General features: G+C 41.9%; 2 protein-coding genes across 7 annotated transcripts in view; one reads left to right on the top strand and one right to left on the bottom strand.

Moving 5' to 3' along the window:
• Positions 1 to 15,573, top strand: part of LOC147054663 (mitochondrial intermediate peptidase-like) — a 23,190-nt gene extending 7,617 nt beyond the window's left edge. Inside the window, exons 17-25 of one of the 5 annotated variants that reach the window (XR_015066673.1) lie at positions 2,378 to 2,499; positions 2,564 to 2,637; positions 7,890 to 8,109; positions 8,186 to 8,258; positions 9,225 to 10,395; positions 10,642 to 10,722; positions 11,014 to 11,160; positions 11,311 to 11,436; positions 15,133 to 15,573. Coding sequence is in view for 3 of the 5 variants with exons in the window: in XM_085916371.1 (XP_085772497.1) it covers positions 2,378 to 2,499; positions 2,564 to 2,637; positions 7,890 to 7,990 (297 nt within the window). In the remaining 2 variants the exon portion in view is untranslated. Of the gene's footprint in view, positions 1 to 2,377; positions 2,500 to 2,563; positions 2,638 to 3,631; positions 5,044 to 5,549; positions 6,415 to 7,889; positions 8,122 to 8,185; positions 8,259 to 9,224; positions 10,396 to 10,641; positions 10,723 to 11,013; positions 11,161 to 11,310; positions 11,437 to 15,132 lie in introns of those variants that run through there. The other 4 variants (XR_015066674.1, XM_085916371.1, XM_085916372.1 and 1 more) reach the window with 4 other exon arrangements.
• Positions 9,449 to 20,704, bottom strand: LOC147054662 (tumor necrosis factor receptor superfamily member 19-like). Of its 2 annotated transcripts, none has more exons than XM_085916374.1 (10): positions 20,590 to 20,704; positions 19,827 to 19,914; positions 19,419 to 19,547; positions 15,125 to 15,303; positions 14,895 to 14,980; positions 11,289 to 11,453; positions 11,019 to 11,147; positions 10,579 to 10,669; positions 10,208 to 10,392; positions 9,449 to 9,888 (listed from the first exon to the last, which is right to left on the bottom strand). In XM_085916374.1, exons 2-10 carry the CDS (start codon positions 19,884 to 19,886, stop codon positions 9,884 to 9,886), a joined length of 1,029 nt encoding a protein of 342 aa, XP_085772500.1. In that variant the 5' UTR covers positions 19,887 to 19,914; positions 20,590 to 20,704; the 3' UTR covers positions 9,449 to 9,883. The 2 variants fall into 2 exon arrangements, with proteins under 2 accessions (XP_085772500.1, XP_085772501.1); XM_085916375.1 differs by having other exon boundaries at positions 19,419 to 19,532.

Raw genomic sequence — 20,704 nt, 5'->3', positions numbered from 1 at the left:
AAAAAAACTCATTTAATGTGCCAAGCAGCAATAACTACTTGAACACATTGCAGGGGGCACGTGGAAACATTTGATAATTTATCTGATGCACCAAAATCAGAACAGCTGCATGTGGACTCAAATTGCTGGGACAGCTGCTGAGAAACTGGGTGGGTGTTTAGTCTGCAAGGGCGTTCCAGTAGCTTGAAACAAGCGTAGACCAGAAGCGCGTAACTCGCTGCTCCTTTCCCCCAGAAATGTTTAATGTACTGCTGTGTATATTGTTCATTGATCAGGTGTCCCAATACTTTTGTCAAAATATTTGCTGCAGTGCTGCAGTTATAGTGCCACAAACTACACTGGCGAGTCATCGTGTGGCCTTTTAGTGTCCTCTTTTTCAGTCCCAGCACAGTTTTAAAGATTAAAGATTTTTTTTTTTTTTTAAGATCTAGTAAAACCACAAAGCAGATCATTGAATGACGTCTCCCTTGAGGAAATATTCGAAACTATTCGTCCAATTCCTGTAATGAAAAAAAAGCTCGTCATTCCCCCCCCCACACACACACATTTACAGCTGTGGGTGAGAAGAAGAGGCCAGGAGAGGGAAGGGAATCCAAAACAAAGTCACAATGGAGCAAAGGAGTGGCCTTCATTGGGCCTTAGCTATAATTATGTGTATCACTGGTTCAGGAGATGGATGGATGGAAGCCTGGATGAAGAGAGATCACAGTGCTGTTGTAGTATCTATGCCCAAATTTCAGTGTCTGGTCAGTATTTCTTCACCCACGCTTCAGCTCGTGCCTTACTTATTTTTCAGATGCTACTGTCACATATATTTTTTTTTTTGTTTTTTGTTTTTTACAGTAATATGTTTCCCTCTTTTCAACTTGCATTGAGAGCTCTAGCAGACATTTACCTCAGCCAACCGCAGCAGAATTATTTTCCCAGTTTGAGCTGCTCTCTGTGATTGCTGTACCTCACTCTCAAGGATGCCCTTAGTGTTGGTTTGTAGATGGGCAAAAATGGTGGGCTGCTGTCTGCATAGTTTTGGTACATACCAGTATACGATCCTTGAAATAGAGGGTGCCTTCGAAATTGAACCGATGTTGGGACAATATTTTTGCTTTTACTTGCAAGCAAAAATTCAAGATACAAGCACTCTTTGGACAGGAAACTCAACTCAGGTCATAAGAAGCAGCAGTGCCTCAAACCCACCACTGGATGAGAGCATAGAAAGTGAAAGCTGATATCTTTTTGGAACTTTAATCCGCCCAATTTAGTAGATACATGCAGGAATGGTATCCTCAGCCAAGGAAACATTGGAGTGGCTAATGGGTTATTGGGAGACAGATTCTAAACATTCTGGCTAGCGTGTGTGTAATTTACAGAGTGCCGCTATCAATCCCTGGCTGTGTGAGAGAGGGAAGCTCAACTGTAAGTAACACGGACCACATGGTCTGCTCTTCAGCTGAGGATAATATTTGGATATAAACATCAGCCTGCAAGAGTTTGAGCTAGTATGTGATCCCTTGCTTGAATGCCAAAGCAACAAGTATTTGCTCTACATTCACAGTTAAAACCACGTGATCATCGCATGACCTCAGTCGGAATGAAACATGCTAACACACATAATTGATAGGGTGAATTAAAAAGAGCTCCATGATTTTTTTGTATTTTTAAATTTGGGGATTTCACAGTCTTCTCTCACAGTTCAGAATTTAGTCCAGCTTTCGGCCTTGAAAGCTGTGGTCTCCACTCCAGCCACTGCCGTCGTCATCAACAGGATAAAGAAAATATGAATGCATGTTGCACACTTTGTCCTCTTGACAAATGATCTGGCTTCAAAAATCCGCACAACACATTAAAAACAAACAAAAACATGCTTCACATTAGTTTCCTCACTTATGTACACGTGTAATAGCATTTTGTGAATCGAGTCTTGGATCGAAACAACTACAGGTCTCTAGATTATGATTGGTGGGAGGTCTGTAAGCTTTTTTTTTTTTTAATTTGGCATCTGTTGTCTTTCTCAACTTTCTGAATTCCTCTGTAGTTTGAGTAGTTAGTAGTTAGAGACCATAAGAGAACATCTTCAATGTCATGGAGACAGACCCCAAGGCAACGACACAAAATAGATGAGAGGAATCCATCCGTTTACTGTTTCGGAATTTCCATGTTTCGTCCTTTGAAATGGGAGATCCCTGCTTGTGCTTTGATGTTTTGTCAATGGTTCGTTGGAGTAAAAGTGAACAATAAATGATAGCAATAATGACGGAGGAAACGACGACAAAAGATGAGAATGACATCCCCACTTATGACTCTTTATTGGTGCTTCTCACACATTTCCTTCACATCCCATCAAACTGTCCATTTACTTAGGTGTTATGTTTGTTCACAGGCTTGGCAGCTGAGATTTAGCCATCTCATTGGTTATGGAGCCAAATACTATTCTTACCTCATGTCCAGAGCCGTGGCCTCCATGGTGTGGAAGCAGTGCTTCCTTCAGGATCCTTTAAACAGGTATGATGAAAACACCACTTCAGTGGTGACTAAAGCATCATCACCTCTCTCATGTGTCTTTCAGGGAAATGGGGGAGCGTTACCGTCGAGAGATGTTAGCCCATGGAGGAGCCAAGGAGCCCATGTTGATGGTAGAAGGTAACACAAACAGTCTTAGATAAATCTGGGTGACCACCTTCCCAATGAAATTGAATGAACATGGACACTGTCTTCTGTCTTTGAAGCAGTACATGTGATGACACCTTCACAGTCTTGGCCATGAAGCTCAAAATTAAGCCCACGGGCATTATGTTTCCACCGATCGTCCCCTGAGAAGATCTTATAGCTTCATCGGAATTCACAAGTGGCAAATTTAATTTTAACACAAAAAACTAGAAAAGGGTGCAAAAAGATTTCTGCATTGAGCACTATGGTCTCCCTCAACTATCATTTCTATCATTTTTTTTCCTAGTCTTGGCAATACGACAAGCCTGATGGCGACGTACGTTACAGAACAAACAACCAATATATTGGGTTGAACAAACCCAGAAAACAGGTTATTTTTCCAATCACAAAAACGGCATGGAAGGAGAAACACTGGCACAAACGGATCTGTGTATGATAAGAAAACATTTTATTGTGGGGGAAAAATGCCTAACAAATCTCGTCTTGGAAATAGTGTTCTTACAAAATTCACAGTCTTTGTAAAAGTTCAGTCTGAGACTAGGCTGTGACTAAAAACTGTTCAACCTGTCTTTAAATATGAGCAGGCATGAGATGATAGTTTTCAAAGGATTTTTTTTCTCCAAATCTTATCAGTCTTCTGGTGTACAGATAGCTGAAGCCGCACAACAGTTAGACATTTGTTTGAGACATTTACAAATGTGCGGGTATGTTTTGGCATGCGGCACGATGTCTTTGGCAGTTTAACACTGTGCGATCCTACTTTACACGAGATTTGGCAGTTTGCAATTGATGATGACAAACGCCACTCAATTAAATGATGTTGAATCACCACCGTCTGTGACACCCGCCGACTTATCACAGCTGGTCAATCCAGTTCAGTGATGTTCCCACTTTTTTCAAGTTGAAGTAACAGTTGATGTTTTTTCCCCCTTTCTTTGTTTTTGACACGTACCCTGCACGCCTGCAGCATTTTGGCGTGTCACTGTGGCTCGTTCATGAAGTTGAGTAGCACCTAGCAACAACCACTCCCAATTTCCAAAGTTTGTTCCGACCTTCAACTTCATAGTAATAACTAAACAAAACAAAAGTCAACAAACATTTTAGAATCTGACTTGGATGAATAGACAGACCTTTTTGTGTGTGTGTGTGTGTGTGTGTGTGTGTGTGTGTGTGTGTGTGTGTGTGTGTGTGTGTGTGTGTGTGTGTGTGTGTGTGTGTGAGTGTGTGAGTGTGTGAGTGTGTGAGTGTGTGAGTGTGTGTGTGTGTGTGTGTGTGTGTGTGTGTGTGTGTTGTTTCTTTATAAAGAGCCATCGTCAACCACTGGGCAGGCACACATATTACAGCATTTACGGTTGTTTTTTTCACGTGTGTGCGAATGTGTGTGTCCTCTGGCTGTGACATGTCAGAACAAGACACTCCAAAGGAGAAGGCGAGTAGGGAGTTAAGAACAGAAACATCAGCAGACACTTGGGAGTGGCTTTCCCCAAGGGTCTTCTCCTCCCTCCTCCAACACTGTGCCACACTTCCAGCTGCAGCCAGAACAGCTCCTTCGCCTCTGAAATGACAGCCAGCTCCTCATCCCAACTGTTGGGATTAGCGCTGCTGTTAATCTTGCAAACGAGTTAGTTTGGGAGAGGGGTGGTACCAGGTCAGGATCCTGCAAGGGAAGTCTTATCCAAGTCTGAGCAAACCCTGTAGTTTTCTTTTTTAGATATAGTTCAATGTCCGGAGTGACATAAATGAGTATAAAGACCCTAACAAATTTGTAATAACACCTTTAATTTGATTACAGAATCAATATTTTCTATGGGATACAATGCTACAAAATACTCCACAAATGATGTCCATTGATTGCAAACAAGATTTTTCAATTAGTACACACACAAGGACTTGATCATTCCATACCTAGCAAACATCTTGCTGTCCACAAAGGTCATGGACGTCATCCAAAAAACCAGGTATAATTGTTTTTGTTGTGCGATGCATTCATTTTTATATTAGTTAACGTGTTTGTAATGTATACATCACATTACATGTTATTTAAACACCAAAAAAAAACTAAAACATTTTGTCAAAATCTTGGAAATTGTTCTTGAACTTTTCCAATGGGGTTGCTGAGCACTGTATTGGCAGCATCCATTCATTTACCTCGGTCTTTCATTCTGTGGACCTGAATCGTCACCGTCATTTGTCGTCTTTTGTATTGAAGTATTTTTTTGTTCAGTAAGGTTAGAGTGACAAAATACCCCTTCTAGACAAATATGAAGGTCACTGGAGACTGGAGCAAGGATACACAATCCAGGTCTACATAATCCTTTCAAACAAAGGCGCTTGTAAATGGCAGTGTGGAACTTTCCCTTCAGTGAGGGGGCATAGCAGCATGGAAAATGATCGGCCCATCAACCAGGACTACACAGTTCCCTGTCCTGCATGCTGCCGTCTGTTTTCTACAAGAGACAGTATTGAAATTCAAACCTGCAGAGAGGCATGGAGACATAGTGGGAGGGGGTGAAGAGAAAGAAAAGAGCTGATCGAGCAGCTAAACTGACCTTTTTTTTTTTCGGCCACAGAGAGGGCCTTTATGGCCTTGGACCGGTCCCATAGCCTTGACCAATGAGTTCAGAATGTTTGATCTCATGAGTAAAAGGCAGATAGAAACACACCCTTGTCTTGTTGTGATGTAAAAAAAAAAAAAAAAGAGACTTGGATAAATCATTTCAAGAAAAAATGTCACCATGTCTTGAATGTCTCCAATGTTCTCGTCAACCACAATTGTCAACATCTTGCTTAATCTCTTCTTACGCTCTGTGTGTTTTGATTATCTTTTATATGTTTTCCATTTAAATTGTTCCTGTAATAAGAGGTTGTTTTACTGCCTTTCTTAGATGCCTCCATCAATTGTCTGACAGACAGGGCGTGTTGAAAGTGCTTAGTCGACTCAGGAAGCCTCCTGGCAGTGCGTACCATCAACCAATGTCTTGCTCCTCTTTCCGGGCCTCTCCTAAATCTGGTTTGAAGAAATAGCATCAAACTTCAAAGTTATAATTACAGAGTCCCATCATTTGCCTGCAGGTCAAACGGAGATGTAATCTTGACATGTTTCAAATAGTTACGAGGAGGCATCTCAAAGAGATACTTGAAGCAACCACAAATCTTGAAATGTGTTTCATCTAACTCTGTTCTACCACTTTGGATATTAATTCTGTTAATACTGCAATTAATTAAACTACAAAAGCATTGCGGCTCTAGCTCAAGCGACTGAATGTCATTTTTAAATGCATATGGTTGCGAAGCCCCAAATGCCTGCAATTAAAATTATGAAAGAACAGGAACACGGCCAAGCCCAGAGGATTGGGATCATTAGCCAGGTTTAGTGAAGTATTCAGACTGGCTATATACAAATTTCATTTGTACAGCAGTAAACGGGTGGAATAAGAAGCCATGTTTATTATAACTCCTTCTTAGAGTGCATGCAGATTGCAAACACTGACACTTGCCACAATATATTGATTCACATATATTTTTTCAGTTTTCTTTTTTTTTACTTGGTGGACTCACTTTTAGAATGGGAACATCATTGGAATTACTACCCGCAATTATTTTGTTGACTGAAAACTAAAGCTCCTCAGAAATTTTCCTCGCAGTGGCCAAATTGTTTCTTGGCAGTATCTAAGAGATTTCAAACAATTTCCAAGTGGCTCTCCAATTTTTTCATCCCCAAGGCGCTCATTATGACAGGCTCAGAGCTGTTAGGAGGTCACATAGGTCGTCACTGGACTCGATACCCATCTCCCACCACCCTTTCAAGTAAATAAACAAGCCATCCACTGCGCGTCCTTGTAAAACTGAAAATGAATTTTATTGTTGAAAACATTCTCTGGTTGCAATGAGCAGGAGCCAGCTTGGTTCTTCTTTAGCGTTGCTCAGCAGTGAGAGGAATTCTGATATTTGCATATCTGTTACACATTTTTGTGCGTGTGCGTAGGAATGACGCAGGTTATGTGTGGTCCAATTTTTACCTTAAAGGCTCCACATTGCTCAACTCTTCTCTTACATTGAAATGATTGTTTTGTCTCTTCTCTCCCCCCCCCCCCCCCATGTTTTGCCCTCAACAATCCAATCAGATCCTGCTGAGTGTTGTTATGGCTCCGGGGTTATCTTGGCATTCTCCTCCAAGCTCTCTCAGGGATTTGGGCTGAGAAAAGTTTCTCTCTGAGGAACTAGTTATTGAACGTTTTGTCTGAGATAGATCAGAAGGTCTTTAATGCGCATTTTAAAATCTGTCTCTCGTCTATTTCGTGGAAATCGTGCATTAGAGACCTTTGTGGCATTTTATTATTTTTTTTTATTTATGAACGTTTTGCTATTAGCAGGCTGGCTAAGACCCTTTTCCTTTCAAATAACAGAGGATTTAGATAAAATTTCAAGGCAAACCTTAAAACATTTACAGGTGATCTAAATTGTTTGTCTATGAACCATTAAATGGAAATGGAAAACACCAGTTAGATCAGTTGGAGCTTTCGGCTATTGGTAGGGAGCATCGTCACTATTGATAGAATCGATGCTTTCATGTGGCTGCCTTGGGGAAGGGTGGATGTTCCCCTCGGGAGCTGGACCCATGCGGTCACGGTATGTCAGACACCCCGACATTGTGTTTCATCTGATAGCCAGAGGACAGGGTGAGGCGGGTAGCTTTGTAAGAGGACACTCGTATCTCTTGCTCTTGAGTGCCATACCTCGTTCTCAGCTTTGTTGTGTGTGTTCACCATGTGAACATTTGGGCATTGCCAGTCATGCGTGTCCGTGCAGATGTGGGTGTGTTACTTACTAATGGAGGAAACCCAGTCATGGAGTGAGTGTGGTTAAAGCGTCTATTGACATAGTCAGGTCCACAGGGGCAAAGCTTGGCGACTTCAAAGCGAGCGGCTTTTTGAAGTGCAAAGCTAGCAAAGAGGAGTCTTCCACGCATGAGCTCACGTACAAATGTACAAAACACACGGCGTACTCGTGTTTACTCTGTAGTATAACAGTCAATGGTCTCATAATGATCACGTGTCTGAGTTCACTTGTTTGCTACAAACTTTTTGGTCTGGAAAAAAAAATCTGAATGTGCCAAACTATCAGTATTTTGTGGGCTACCCTTTTTGTATATGACACATTGTGATATTTGTTCAGAAAATATTTTTTATTTTGTTTCTTTGACCGCGTGTGCTTTTGTGTCGCAGGTATGCTTCAAAGGCGTCCTACCATCGAGGACTTCGTGGAGGCGCTGGTGTCGGAACTCCAGCCAAACTTTGAGACATTCATCATGGACTCGGAGACCTGAGAGGTGCTTTTATGCCCTCAGGACATTTGCTAGAGTAGCAAAATGTATGTACAATAGACCACAATTTGTGGGCATACATACATGCAAGGCCTTCTTACCTAATCTGTAATTATTAAATGGTAAGAACTTTATGGTGACTACCTTTTTCATGTGTTCAATAAAATATCCATTCATTTATTTTTGGATTGCACTCAGGTCAAGGTTGAATCCCAGCTGACCTGCATGACAGGTTGCCTACACCCTTGACCGATTTTCAGCCAATCACAGGGTACATATAGAAAAATTATTATTCACCCAATGAACAATTTTGACAATTTGGTTAACCTAAAAAGCATGTTTGGGGGATGAAGGGGGATAGCAAGCAAGTGCTTTGCTACCTGTTGTAGTAATAACCAAATGAATACTTTCCAAACTTACCATTGAAGTTACGTGTTCCCAGAACAGCAATGGGTATTTTCTTTTCTTGATCGTATCCATTACTTTATGCAAAGCGTATTAATAGCAGACATAGCAAATATTTACATTTTTGCCACCTCTTGTGCTCCTTGTGAAAGAAATGTGATACTAAATCAATGTTTCTTTCTTATTATACGTACAGTCTATTAAGGACAATAATGTGTCGGATCAAATGTTTTCACGTCGTATTTGGTTCTCCTCCCTGGCTGTAGTTGGAAATCCCCATGACACCTGCATCCCTTTGGCAACCGTGCTGGAATATTAACGCCGGGTGCTGGGTCAAGCTAAAGCCATACACTGACATGTGAGCCTGTGTCATGCTGAGTAGTTCACATTAAGTAGTTCATATTAACATTTTCATACAGTTGTTAGCAGCTGAGGTGATGTTGCAACTACTTCCTGCAGCTGTTGACACCCCGTCACCACTACCTTTAGCCTAGCACGGTTCTGAACCAGAGGCGGGCGGTAATAAAAGTGGCGGTCAGCAGACATCCTACTCTGATGACCAGTGGTGGGGAAAAAATTACCCATAACTTTTTAACTGTAGATTTTTCAGGTATCTGTGCTTGTGATGATATTCCCCATTATTTGATGTTAGGGACTCTAAGAATTATTTGTCTAAGGCTAAAAACGGCTGTTCTGTTGTTTTATCTGAAATAATCATCTGATGATAGCTAATTTAGCATTTTTTTGTGAGAACATATTTTTATCTTATAAAAGCCAGAGTCAACTCTATCTAGATAGCTATTAATATAGGTATTCTATATTATTCCAACAGAAGTACCTGGTCAAAACACATGCAAGACTGGGAAGAACGCAACCCACCCATGGGGAGGATTCGAACTGCAACCCCAAAACTGTGAGGCAGATAAGCCGAACACTCTTTCACTGTTCATAAGTGACAGTAAAAAAAAAAAAAAACACATTATGATCTTTATAAAGGCAGATGGATTGGCTTTGTGTATGAAGGTGTAGCTAGTGATCAAACAATGAACATTTGTCTGTTCAAGTGTTTTATTTACAAAGGTGTAAAACAAGTACATGGACAATCAACACTACAAAGGCCGCACACAATCAGTCATGTCTGTTACAAAAATACGCAACTATTTACTATTTTACATTATCCACAAGTCACTTGAACGCATGTACTCAAGAATGTCTTCAGTGTGATTTTCGTTCATGTCACGACTAAATACGCACAATGCCGGATGTGATATGATCAAGTCAATCGTCCTCTGTTTGAACTTCATTCACTTTCACCTGCGGACCGGTGGCCACTTTTGATTGTACTTTGTTTGGGCTCGGAGGTTGGCTGCGGCCTTCGACCTCACCAGAGAGTGCATCAAATGGGAGGGAGTGGTGAGTCGTGTGAAAGGAGATCTGTCCGCCGCCTGTTGTTGCTTGAGTCCGGGCTGTTGGAAGCCAAAGCAATGTGTGTCATCCTGGAAGACGAAGGCCAACACGCACTGATTAGTAACAGAAGTGAGCTGTGCCAGACACAGAAGCCCTTTCCAAGTCAGCTCCTCTTTCTCATAACAGCTGTTTTTCATATCCACACACATGCTGTGTCACCTTAGCCTTCTGCCAACAGTACTTTCAGGGGCAACGTTTCAAGAACTACAGTGCTCGCTGTCATGAACATCTCTCTTTGGTCTGAGAAGACTCATTCACACATCAACAAAGACAACTGAAGCACTCCCAAACACCATCATCCAGAAATCATATTCAAGAGAAGATGCTTCAAGTCATATTTTGTCTCACCCTCCCTTGTTGACAACGGCTGCTCGCTTGATTTTCTCTCAGCGAAACTCTGCCTGGGGCCGCACCCTTCCTCCGCTCCTTCGTCGCCATCTTCAGAAGCTTCTGTATTCCGAAAACCCTCCGAGATGGCCTCTGCTGACGGGGTCTGAGCGTGTCCCGCCAGGTCGTCGTCTGGCTCAGAATTTCTGGTAAGCGCGGTACAATCAGAGGAAAATTATTGATGCAAATCACCGGCGGGCTGCACCTTCGCATGTTTTGATTTTCAAACTTTGTTCTTTACTTCAAATCTTCCAAATAATTTCAAGTTAAATTGCAACCTAAGTGAGCGCAGAGCTCTTTTCATGTTGCCGGCACATTGGTTTGCCTCTCACCTTCCGTTGAGGCTTGTGTGAGAGCAAAAGCGTGTGTTGTCCAGACTGCACTTCTCCTCGCAGCATAAAGATGGGATCATGTGGACCGGACCTAAGGAGCACACATACATACAGACCATGGTTACTTCTATGCCTGGAAGCATGGTGAGATGCCAATCACATCTTTAGTTGAAATAATACTGTAAAACTTCATCATCCAGGTATCCATTTTCGACAGTGCTTATCATTAGAGTTGCAAGTGAGCGCACGCATGACCCTGATGTGTATCAAAGATGGATGGATGGATGGATGGATGGATGGATGGATGGATGGATGGATGGATGGATGGATGGATGGATGGATGGATGGATGGATGGATACAGCATATCAAGACATATTTTTGTATTGAATCTCAAAGTGGCCGGAGATACACATATGTGTGTGTTTACTGTCCAGCATACCACATGTGTGTCCACGGTCAAGGTGACACTGGCAGCAGGCTCCCTGGGGAAAGTCTTGGAGCCAACACGGCTCCAAGCAGGACATCTCAGCCCCGCCGTACTGACAGTCCTCGGACCTCAGAGATGCCGCTGGTTCAACAAGGTGGACAAATGACAACACTGATGACATTCAACAAAAACAGAGTGTTTTAGCAACAAACCAAGATTACAGCGAGCATTGCACTTGTTCTGTTTCTACACTGAGCCAACCTTTTTGATGTTGTGACTCACCACTGGGCTTTTTCTCCAGCAGCTGCCTCTTACAGTAGATGACGCAGAGGACAAGTAGGGCCAGCAGCACTGTAGCCAGAGCACTGCAGATGACCGCAGCCAGGGCCATGTCACGAGGACTGGTCACCACCGAGGGCAGAGGCACCAGGTTTACTCGACCGCTGCCTGCACGCACGCACACACAGACACTTATAGTTAGTATGAACCATCGAGTCTCACATCTCACACTGCATGCACGGTTTCATCAACTATACTTAGAATGCTACTAAGAGATGAAACTTTGTCGTTTAAGGACTTCAATTGTTGCAATGACAATGCTTGAGTACCCACCACACCTGTGGTTTTCAAACTGGTTACCCGGTACTTCTCCTAACATTATAACTCTTATTGCAAAAAAAAAAAAGTAGATTTCTTGAGGGGTCCCTGGCCCCAAAACATTTGAGTGAATCAGTCTAAGATTTAAGACATTAAACCTATTTTGTAGGTGTCGCTGACATTCCCCGTTCTTTTGTGTTAGCACTATATTGTTATTAAATGCATTTGGTATGTGTTACATTTACACCAGCTCGAGGAGCCTCCACACACACGCTTTCCGATGACGGCCTCGGGAAAGCAGCCTGCGATACGTGTTCCAACAAAAATAGAAAAGACAGACTTGTTTTCCAGGCACATTAATCTCAAAACAGCTTACGCAAGCCACCGGTTCTTTGTGCCGAAACTATTGTGCAAGTGGCTCAAGTAGTATAGGAATATGTAGTGAAGAAAAGCCTGGCTAACCTGTTCACGCCAAGCAACACAATTGCATAATAGGACATTAAACTAAGCCGATCATGACAAAGTGTCAGCCTATAATTATTTATAGAGAGTTGTGCACTTGAAAGATGGATCACTGATCTTTATTTGACAAGTATGTTTGATGTGGCTATTGTCCAATCCATCCAAGAGGAACATCATCTGCTCTCGGAACACAAAAGGAAGTCTGTTATCAGACGCTAAACAGCTGCAGCAAATAAACAGTGGTCCATTGAAGACAGCTCACCTGCTGATTGTATCTCCACACAAAACAGCCAAGTAAACCGCAGTCTTTCTCATGGACTCCCCCCTCCCTTCCCCCTCCTCCAGCCTGGAGCTTTGATTATGTGCCTTTACAAACACTTGAAACAGAAGTGAGCGCGTTTGACCCTGAACTCTAAGAGACCACCGCACATCGCTCCCTTTACGAGGGGACATTCCTCACACTAACTCCTTTTGACTTGGTTAACATGGTCGTAAAGGCAAACCTGGAATGTTTGAAGACTTTTAGCAGTTTGGAATGAAGTAAATACAGACAACAAGCCATTACGCTTCCCACCACTTTTACAGTCGACACAAGCTACAAGAGCTGTGTAAATAAACCTGTACTTGGGGCATTATTATTCTGCTCAATTTAACACTGGTAAAGGAAGCAAGAGATCAGAATAATCACACAGATGTATCCATCCCCTCAAAAGCAATACTGAAAGTCATTTTATTTCTAAACAGTAGTATCGTGTGTGGAATCGTGGCAAGTGCATCTTGTTCATGAGCACTTTGTCAACTTGTTGGAAGTTATGCAACTTGAAACGACTAATACAATAGAGGATTTGGTAAACTAGATCAAACTATCTTTGTGGTGTTTTTTAACTTTAGTGGTATCACTAAATAATGACACGTTAATGACTTTGGTAAACGTGCTTTTGAAGACTCTGTTTTGAAGTGTTCTGAGGCTTGGCAAGATATGTGGAAGCTTTGAAATAAGTCTACATGATTGAGTTTATGGATGACATCTGGCGTTCCAACATGCATAATTGAGGACGTCAAGGTTAGTTTGCTCAAACGGAAACTGTAACCCTCATATTTTTTTTCTATTATTATTTCATGAAAAAGCTACCACTTCCTCCCTGTACTATATTAGTTGTTATACGGCTTGATTTAAAAGTCTTTGCCATATTTATGACTACGACAGTAGCTCCCTTTGGACTAATACATAAATCCAACAACAATCCAAGCAGATCTGACAATGTGTATCTCTGCATGCATTTACGTATTTGTCTCCATGCCGGTGTGTTTGCACGATCCGCTCTGCTCTACCGTGACAGTGAAAATGTTCAGCAGATGAAACCCATTAGAGGCTTAAGGAGTCTATAAAACACAATCTTATTTTGACTAGGCCCAAAAAGTCACTGGAGAACAGGGAGGAGAAAGAAAGGGTTGCTTTCAAATTTACAGTCCACACCAAGAAGGTGATGACCTCCCCTGCACAGCTGCCAGCGAGGCCTATTCGAATAAACTAGCCTTTCAGTTTTCACCACCCTTCTCCAGATAACGCTGGATGAAGGCAGCAAGTCTTTCAAACATTTGGAAAAGCTCTACTGAGAGTCCCCGCAGGAGCTAACTGCCAGCTATGTTCCCACACAATGGCTGTTTTGTTTAGAAGGCCTCCTCCAATATCACAATTGGACACTCCATAGATGGACCACCAGACCTACAGAAGAGGGCCAAGGCAAACATCAATACTGTCCTCAAAAACAAAAATAACAAGAGCATAACTTTTTTTCCCCCCCTTACTGGTGACTTGAAAATAAAAAGAAGACATTTTTAGAGAGTTGTGAGATATCCCAGAGCCGTCTGCATTTATTTAACATGTAGCCGCTAAACCTGGCCAGGACTCGTCTGAAGCAGAGGTTTGCCAAAACTCTCCTCGGAAACAGCTGCCATCTCTACAAACAGGAAGTCACACTCAATTACCAAAGAGGTTGAGTTCACTCACCTATTTGTTTTATGTGGAAACCCCAAATCATTTACTAGCTCTGATTTCTGGAGGAGAGAAGATAATTGAATCTGAGGCTGAGTGGAAAGTTAGCCTCGCTTGACCCCTTGGCTCCTTTTTGTGTGGCCGACATGCACAAATTACTCTAAATAACAAGGTTTCAACTCTTAGCAGTGACAAAATTAAAAAGCACGGTAGTTACTGACAAGTCAAAGTAAAACCCGAACCCCCTGAGGTCACACTATTTGGAATTGAAACAATCTTTGCTGAAATAATGTGACATTCAAAGTGACAGTCTTAAGTACTAGTGTCTCTGTTTGGACTTTTCAATAAAATTATGAATGACTAAGGCTACCGCACCTTTAATAGCACAAATTTGGAATGTACGCGACTCTTCTGTTCCTGGGTGTGACAGGTTGAGAAAAACAATGGCAGCTTCTTGGGGATGAGAGCCAACTGTCACACATTGTCACACACTATAAATAGACGAGTACTTTTTAATTTAGTTTCATTTCATCTTACAATACAACAGTTAACATTTTATATTTGTATAACAGTCAAAAATCTTAAATGTTACACTGCCTATACATTTAAAGATTAGATTTAAGATTTTGTAATGAATCTGGTACCATTGTATTAGATTTGTTGTTTTGCTGTAGATATACACATTATAGAGTTAGAACAAAATAGAGGCCAACCAGTGCCCAGTCAGAAATTATATTGGACCATGGATGTTCTACTGTATCCATGACAACATGACACAGTATCCCAGTGATGACAAGCAAAGTGTGGGACAAGGTAGTGGAAAAGGTGCTTACATTGAGGCTCATACTGAGGCGGAGGGTCTCCACAGGGTATACACTCCATGTCTTGGAAGCCACTTAATTTTGTCTTTCTGTAATATCTGTTGAGAACACAATTGCATTCTTCCTCAAAATGTGGTTGAATGTCAGTCAGGTGTGAGAATATCGAAATAATTCTCTCAGGTTGGATATTTTGGGGGGGGGGGTTTTGTCTCTTTTTGACAATGATGTGTTTGTATTCTCACCCGGGTAGGCACTCTCCACACACAGCGTTGCTGGAAGTGGAACAGTTGCTCTTCTGGAAGCGATTGAGAAGTCCACAGTCCAGACAAGGCTTACATTTTTGGACACTCCGGTCTTCCTTGAAGCGACTGGTCCTGCACGGCACACACCGGGCATCTTCTCCATAACCAAAGCCACATTCCTGGAGGGATTAAAGGAAAAAACACACTGGGTAAAAGGTGGGGTTGATGCAGCTGGTGAAAAGAGGCCTTGAATGTGGACTACTGGGGGGTGTAGAAAAAGAAGGATCTTGGTTCATGGGATAAGAAGAAGACAATGGCCCGCCTCTTTCGAGAGTCCATCTTACACCGGCAATAATCTCCTTGACTCTCTAAAACTGAATGATCAGTCTTCCGCTGGAAGTTCCAGAAAGACCAAACATTTAAATAATAAAGACCCTGAGGAACTCCCACTGTTGTATCATGGCACCTTTATTACTGCGTGTGACTCTCCTTTCAGTCACACACACACACACACACACACACACACACACACACACACACACACACACACACACACACACACTGGGTGTTTCGTTGATTGAGAGGCCAGCAAGTAAAAGAAACATTTAAAGAAGGACACAAGAATTTGATGAAATATTTGTAAAGAGAAATTCAAGTGGGTAAAGGAGATTGAAAAAAAAAAATCATAAGAGATACAGTAAATAAAATCAAGAAATAAAAAATGAAGATAAATTGGCATGTGATTTTTCAAATATGAAGCTGTGGGGAGCCAAGTGCTCAGTTCTGCTCCTTAGTACCAATCAGGCATCCCATTTTGTCAGCAATGTACACTGTGATGGGGTCTTGGGTGACATCATACAATGACAGCTGCCCGCCCTCCTGTTGTCCACTGCCCCAATGTCAAGCTTGGACAACACAGAAAAGGAGGCGCTCATATATCATTAAAGTGAAGGTCAGCTTCAAACGGCTCTTCCCTTCTCTCCTCGCCCGTGTCCCATTTCACTGCCCGGGCATGCAGTTCTGCTGGAATGTGGGCACAAGAGTTTGGTATGGGGGTTGGGAGGGAAAGTAAACTGGCCAGAAATGAAAAGGGATTTTCGAGGCAAAGATGTGACACAGTGATGGCATCGCAGTGGAGGAGGAATGCACTTCTCTGAAAGCAAACACATGCAAGCCTTGGGGAAAGCCTGGCCTGAGGTACACCAGCTTAGGATGGACTATTGCAGCTGTTGTTATGACCGTTCCGTTTACGGCCTCGCTGTCCGTCAGCGGAAAAGAATGAGATGGAAGAAAGGGTGTGAAACAGAGGGTGACTGATGAGTGATTATGGTCAGAAAAAGCAAAATAAGGGTGACGTGTTAGGCCACAGCTGCTGGACAAAAGTGTTTCTTCACAAGGAGGAGATAGGGAGGTGCGGCCATGGGTCAGGGTAGGTCGGTCTTCAATGAGTGGGTTTCACTCCCACAAGAAGCTTGTACCCACAGAGGCTCAAACTCTGTTCCTATGGGGCACTGAATGACGGAGGCTTAGTGCCCAGTGCACAAGAACAAAAAGAAAATGGAGCCAACTTCTGCTTCTCTGATCCCGGCAGAGCTGAACATCACAAGGGGGTGATCAGTGTCCTCTTTCATTCCAACTAACAAAGCCCACCAGAACTGAACCACTCCACAACAATACATGATTTGAATACTACCTACCATTTGGGGAAAGTGTAAAAAAAAAAAAAAATGAAGCGGAAACTGAGGGATGGACTGGCTTGTCGTTTATGTTCTAGTTGATCATCAAGCACGCCTTCATGGACCTTGCTTACTTCCAACTCTGATTGACTAATTAGATGTGTCTCAATACATTTGTCCACACTACACAGTGTTCTTTTTTTTTTAGTCAGGGGCACCGATCTTAACATGAGTGCAGAGGAGGGAGAACAGACTGAAGATATTTGTGAGATTAGGAATCACGTGGGAGAGATCAGTCATCTGATCAGGTAATGAAGTGAACATAATGCTGAATCATTTCTCCCTGAGAAAAACGAAGTTTATTTATAGTTCTGTTGCTAAACGATTGTGTCTTTCACCAAAGAATCTTTTGCCCCACCGGTAATATTGAAGGAGGAAATACTAGAGGCTTGTGACACATGTTGTTGTTACAAGATGTTGACACATTAAAGTAATGTGCCTGCCTTTTTAGAAACTGGCTGGTTTCCAGACTGCACTAGAAGGAAATTCGTTTTCCTCTCCTTCACGCTTGACACGTAAAAAAAAAAAAAGATTGAGGAACAAGGGAGTGAAATATGGTTGAGACAAAAAGCTTGTAATGGATGTTGCAACTCTGTGGGTGGTTCTTTTTTTGCTATGGTGAGTGTGAAGGGGCTAATTGATGTTTGCCAGCCTCAAAGCCGTGTCCAGAGGCAAACTTCCATTGCTAACTGGGGCACATTCCTTTGGGATCTCTATGGCAGCTGCACAGAGGAAATCCAAACGTTTGCTTCCCTCCTAAATAGTCACATCTGAATATGGACAGATTGTCTTGGTTACAGAGCTGAAACTAGAGGTTGTTTCTTGGGAAACTTTCTCTGAGGGCAGGCTTGGGGTCTCTGTTGTGAGCCAACATTTTGCTGCTTTCAGAGAAAGAATGAGGCAGCCAATTATTAACCAGGACCCCAGGGTGCTCGCAACATTCATGCCTGTTAAAGCCGGCAGGCACATGAAGGCTATCACAAAGCATAGAGACTGTGGGTGGGTCTGTTCACTGGGCTTAAATGCATGTGCGCAACACATGTCAAGAGTTTATTTTCACCAGTTCTTGAGTGCAGAGGTGCAGCATATGGTCTACAGTAAGCCAGTTTCGCTGAGTGTTCCTAAATTGAGGCCGTTGTTTTAAATGTTGTACATTCAGATACAGTCTTGGCTTGAGATCCAGGCACTTTTAATGAAAGGCCCAAATAATACATGGATACTATATACTGAATACATTGCAAGCTACATTATGTACACAAATTGTACCAAATTTCTGTATCATCAAAGATTTGTTGAGATTCTTAGATTATTTGAGCAACATTGGCTTAACTCTGCATCTGCATATGAAGATGACAGTTGTGCCTGGGGGTGGTTCTCTAATGCTCAGAGATGTGAGTGACAGAGATGGCTTTGCGGTAAAAATTTATTTCGGCTCCTCCCCGACTATGACTCCAAAATATTTGCTTGTCATCAATAACTACTATCCTAATAGCTAGGGCTGTGGTAGAGGTGTCGAAATGATTTTTTTGAATGCACTTTAATGCAAATAAAATTGTACCAGATTATTCAATTAATCGATGGAAAAATGGACAAAATAATCCGTTCCAAATAAATGCCAACAGGTGACTTGTTCAATCAATAGCTGAGGATAACTTGCATGGGAAAACATTTGAAGATGTGAATTTATGAGTAGGAAATTGCTAATAGGTGGGGTTCACTGTATTGTAACTTCAGAAGCATTATTGATTCAGCTTGAACAGTTTGCAGTCTAAAAGAAGACAATGACTCATCCTAACTGACAAAAACAAATCTTTTAAAAAAACAAATCTTTTAAAAAAACATTAAGTGATTGTTCATTTCCGCATCATATATCAAGAAAATTTGTACATTTTACTGTGCAGTCTTCTTGCCAATCATGATTGGTGGTAATAATTTACTCAGCTTTCCACCATTGCCTACACTTGCACAAGAAGAGAAATAGCTGCAGTCAGAGAGGTAAGCCTTGACTCACCCAAGTTGACACGACAAAGGCCTGTCCGTACAAAGCACTCATATAAATACACTAACCAACTACAGTAGTGGAAAGAAAAATCCATGACCAACTTTGAAAACGGCAAGCTTAGGCATGGTTTCAAAAAGTAGAGACAATGAGTTGGAAAGGGTGCCAGAGGGAGACGGGAAACAATGGATGCCATTCAGCTGGAGAAGGTCAAAAGTATGGGTGTGACTGAATAAAGACAGGTCGTGCAGGAGTAAAGCTAATAACAGCTTGGCTGTTCTCTGCATGAATGAGAGGAAGTCATTAATAATGTTGTTTGCCTGGATGATGGACTTTTCTAAACATTCTTTGCCTGAACTCAACAGTTTCCCTTTTTTTTTTTTACGTGACTAATCCAACCAACATTTGTTTTGCACTTAACGGAAGTTGCCAAAGCAGCAGTGCAGTGGATCTTGTAGGTGGGAAACAAAATAAATGGTCTTCCAGCAAATATCTTAACTGAACTTTTTGCAAGAGAAAACACACACACACACACACACAGGATTTTTTTTTTTCTGACCTTTGATAGCTCCTGTCCGGCATCGCATTGCTTGCAGGGTTTACAATTCCCAAACTGGTCCTTGTACTCCTGCTCTCTGCATTCCCTGCTCTCCTCTTCAGCGCTTGCAGGAATCTGAGCAAGACAGACCTTTGGTGGAGGACAGTTATGAAATTTCTTCATTTCACCACATTTATTATTACTCTGATACTGAAGCAATGACTTGATGGGAGCTCCATGTTTATTCTATCCCCCCCTAAAACAAATCTGGAGTTAAGTAATGAGTGGAATTATAATGATACTCAGAATGATCTGTCACCAAGTCAATAAAATTGATAACCACCGTGTATGGGATGCATGGTTTTGCATCATGATATATTATTACTTGTGAGCGGATATCTACTTCAAATAAGAAAAACACTCCCTTACCAGACATAGGAGCTGGACAGTAATTACAAGAGAGATGGCGTTTTGAATCATCTGGACCATTGTGCTAGGCCACTTCTGCAACTAGCATCTGAAAAACAGGCAAAATATAGTTTGAGTTGCCTTTCGGTCGCATTCACTTTCCTTTCAGTTGCCATTTCAGTTTTTACAAAGTCCTTTGCATAAGGGCCATGCATGTTATTGATAAAAAGATAGAATGCGATGATTGATGAAATTTGAAGTGGTTCCGCTGGATGTATTTGCATTAGACATCTTTCAAAAAAACCTTGTTGAAAATCCTATAAAAACAATCTTTACTGTGTTTCTCCACCAATAAAGCGTGCTTAGGCAGAGCTACACATCTGCGAGGAAGATGATGCTGCAGATGTTTAACTGCAAATTGCATTTGCATTCTGCAATCCCGACATCTTCAAAATTCCATATTTTACATTCTTATTCACATTACAAACATGTCTACAGATAAATATAATAATGAACGGCTGCAAACTAAACAAGGCTAAATAAGATGACGCAAACACACAATTCAGCCCCTTAAATAGTTAAAATTCCAGCGCGAGAGCGCGTAGCATCACGAACGTGTTAAAGTCAACTTGTTCTTCATTGCCAAGTTTAGGTGTCACGAAAGGCGAAATAGTTTTTTTAGTTAGCGCTCGTGTGTTGACATGATGGCAGTGTTCTCCGCAGCCTACACAAACTGATTAAGCCGAAGCCAGAAAAAAAGAAAAAACTGATTTAAACGTTTTACCTGCTAGCTGAGAACGAGTGGGTCCAAATCAAGATCCCAACCGGTCCGGAAGCTGGTTGAGTTCTGGTGTCGCTCCACACGTCCGCAGATCGCAGGAGAAGCTGCTTGACTGTGC

Source organism: Syngnathus leptorhynchus, chromosome 7, assembly GCF_054491065.1.
Source record: "Syngnathus leptorhynchus isolate UIUO chromosome 7, UIUO_Slep, whole genome shotgun sequence".
NCBI classification, from domain to species: domain Eukaryota; kingdom Metazoa; phylum Chordata; class Actinopteri; order Syngnathiformes; family Syngnathidae; genus Syngnathus; species Syngnathus leptorhynchus.
Note: the sequence above shows the minus strand (reverse complement) of the source record. Positions and strands in the feature narration are given on the sequence as shown.

What these genes read in the sequence shown, in the direction of transcription:
- LOC147054662 (XM_085916374.1), bottom strand. Translation starts at nt 19,886, where the DNA reads ATGGTCCAGATGATTCAAAACGCCATCTCTCTTGTAATTACTGTCCAG. An exon ending in GCCTCAGTATGAGCCTCAAT is followed by an intron (nt 11,454 to 14,894) that starts GTAAGCACCTTT and finishes GCGTGCGTGCAG; the next exon opens with GCAGCGGTCGAGTAAACCTG. An exon ending in GCTGGAGAAAAAGCCCAGTG is followed by an intron (nt 11,148 to 11,288) that starts GTGAGTCACAAC and finishes TTGTTGAACCAG; the next exon opens with CGGCATCTCTGAGGTCCGAG.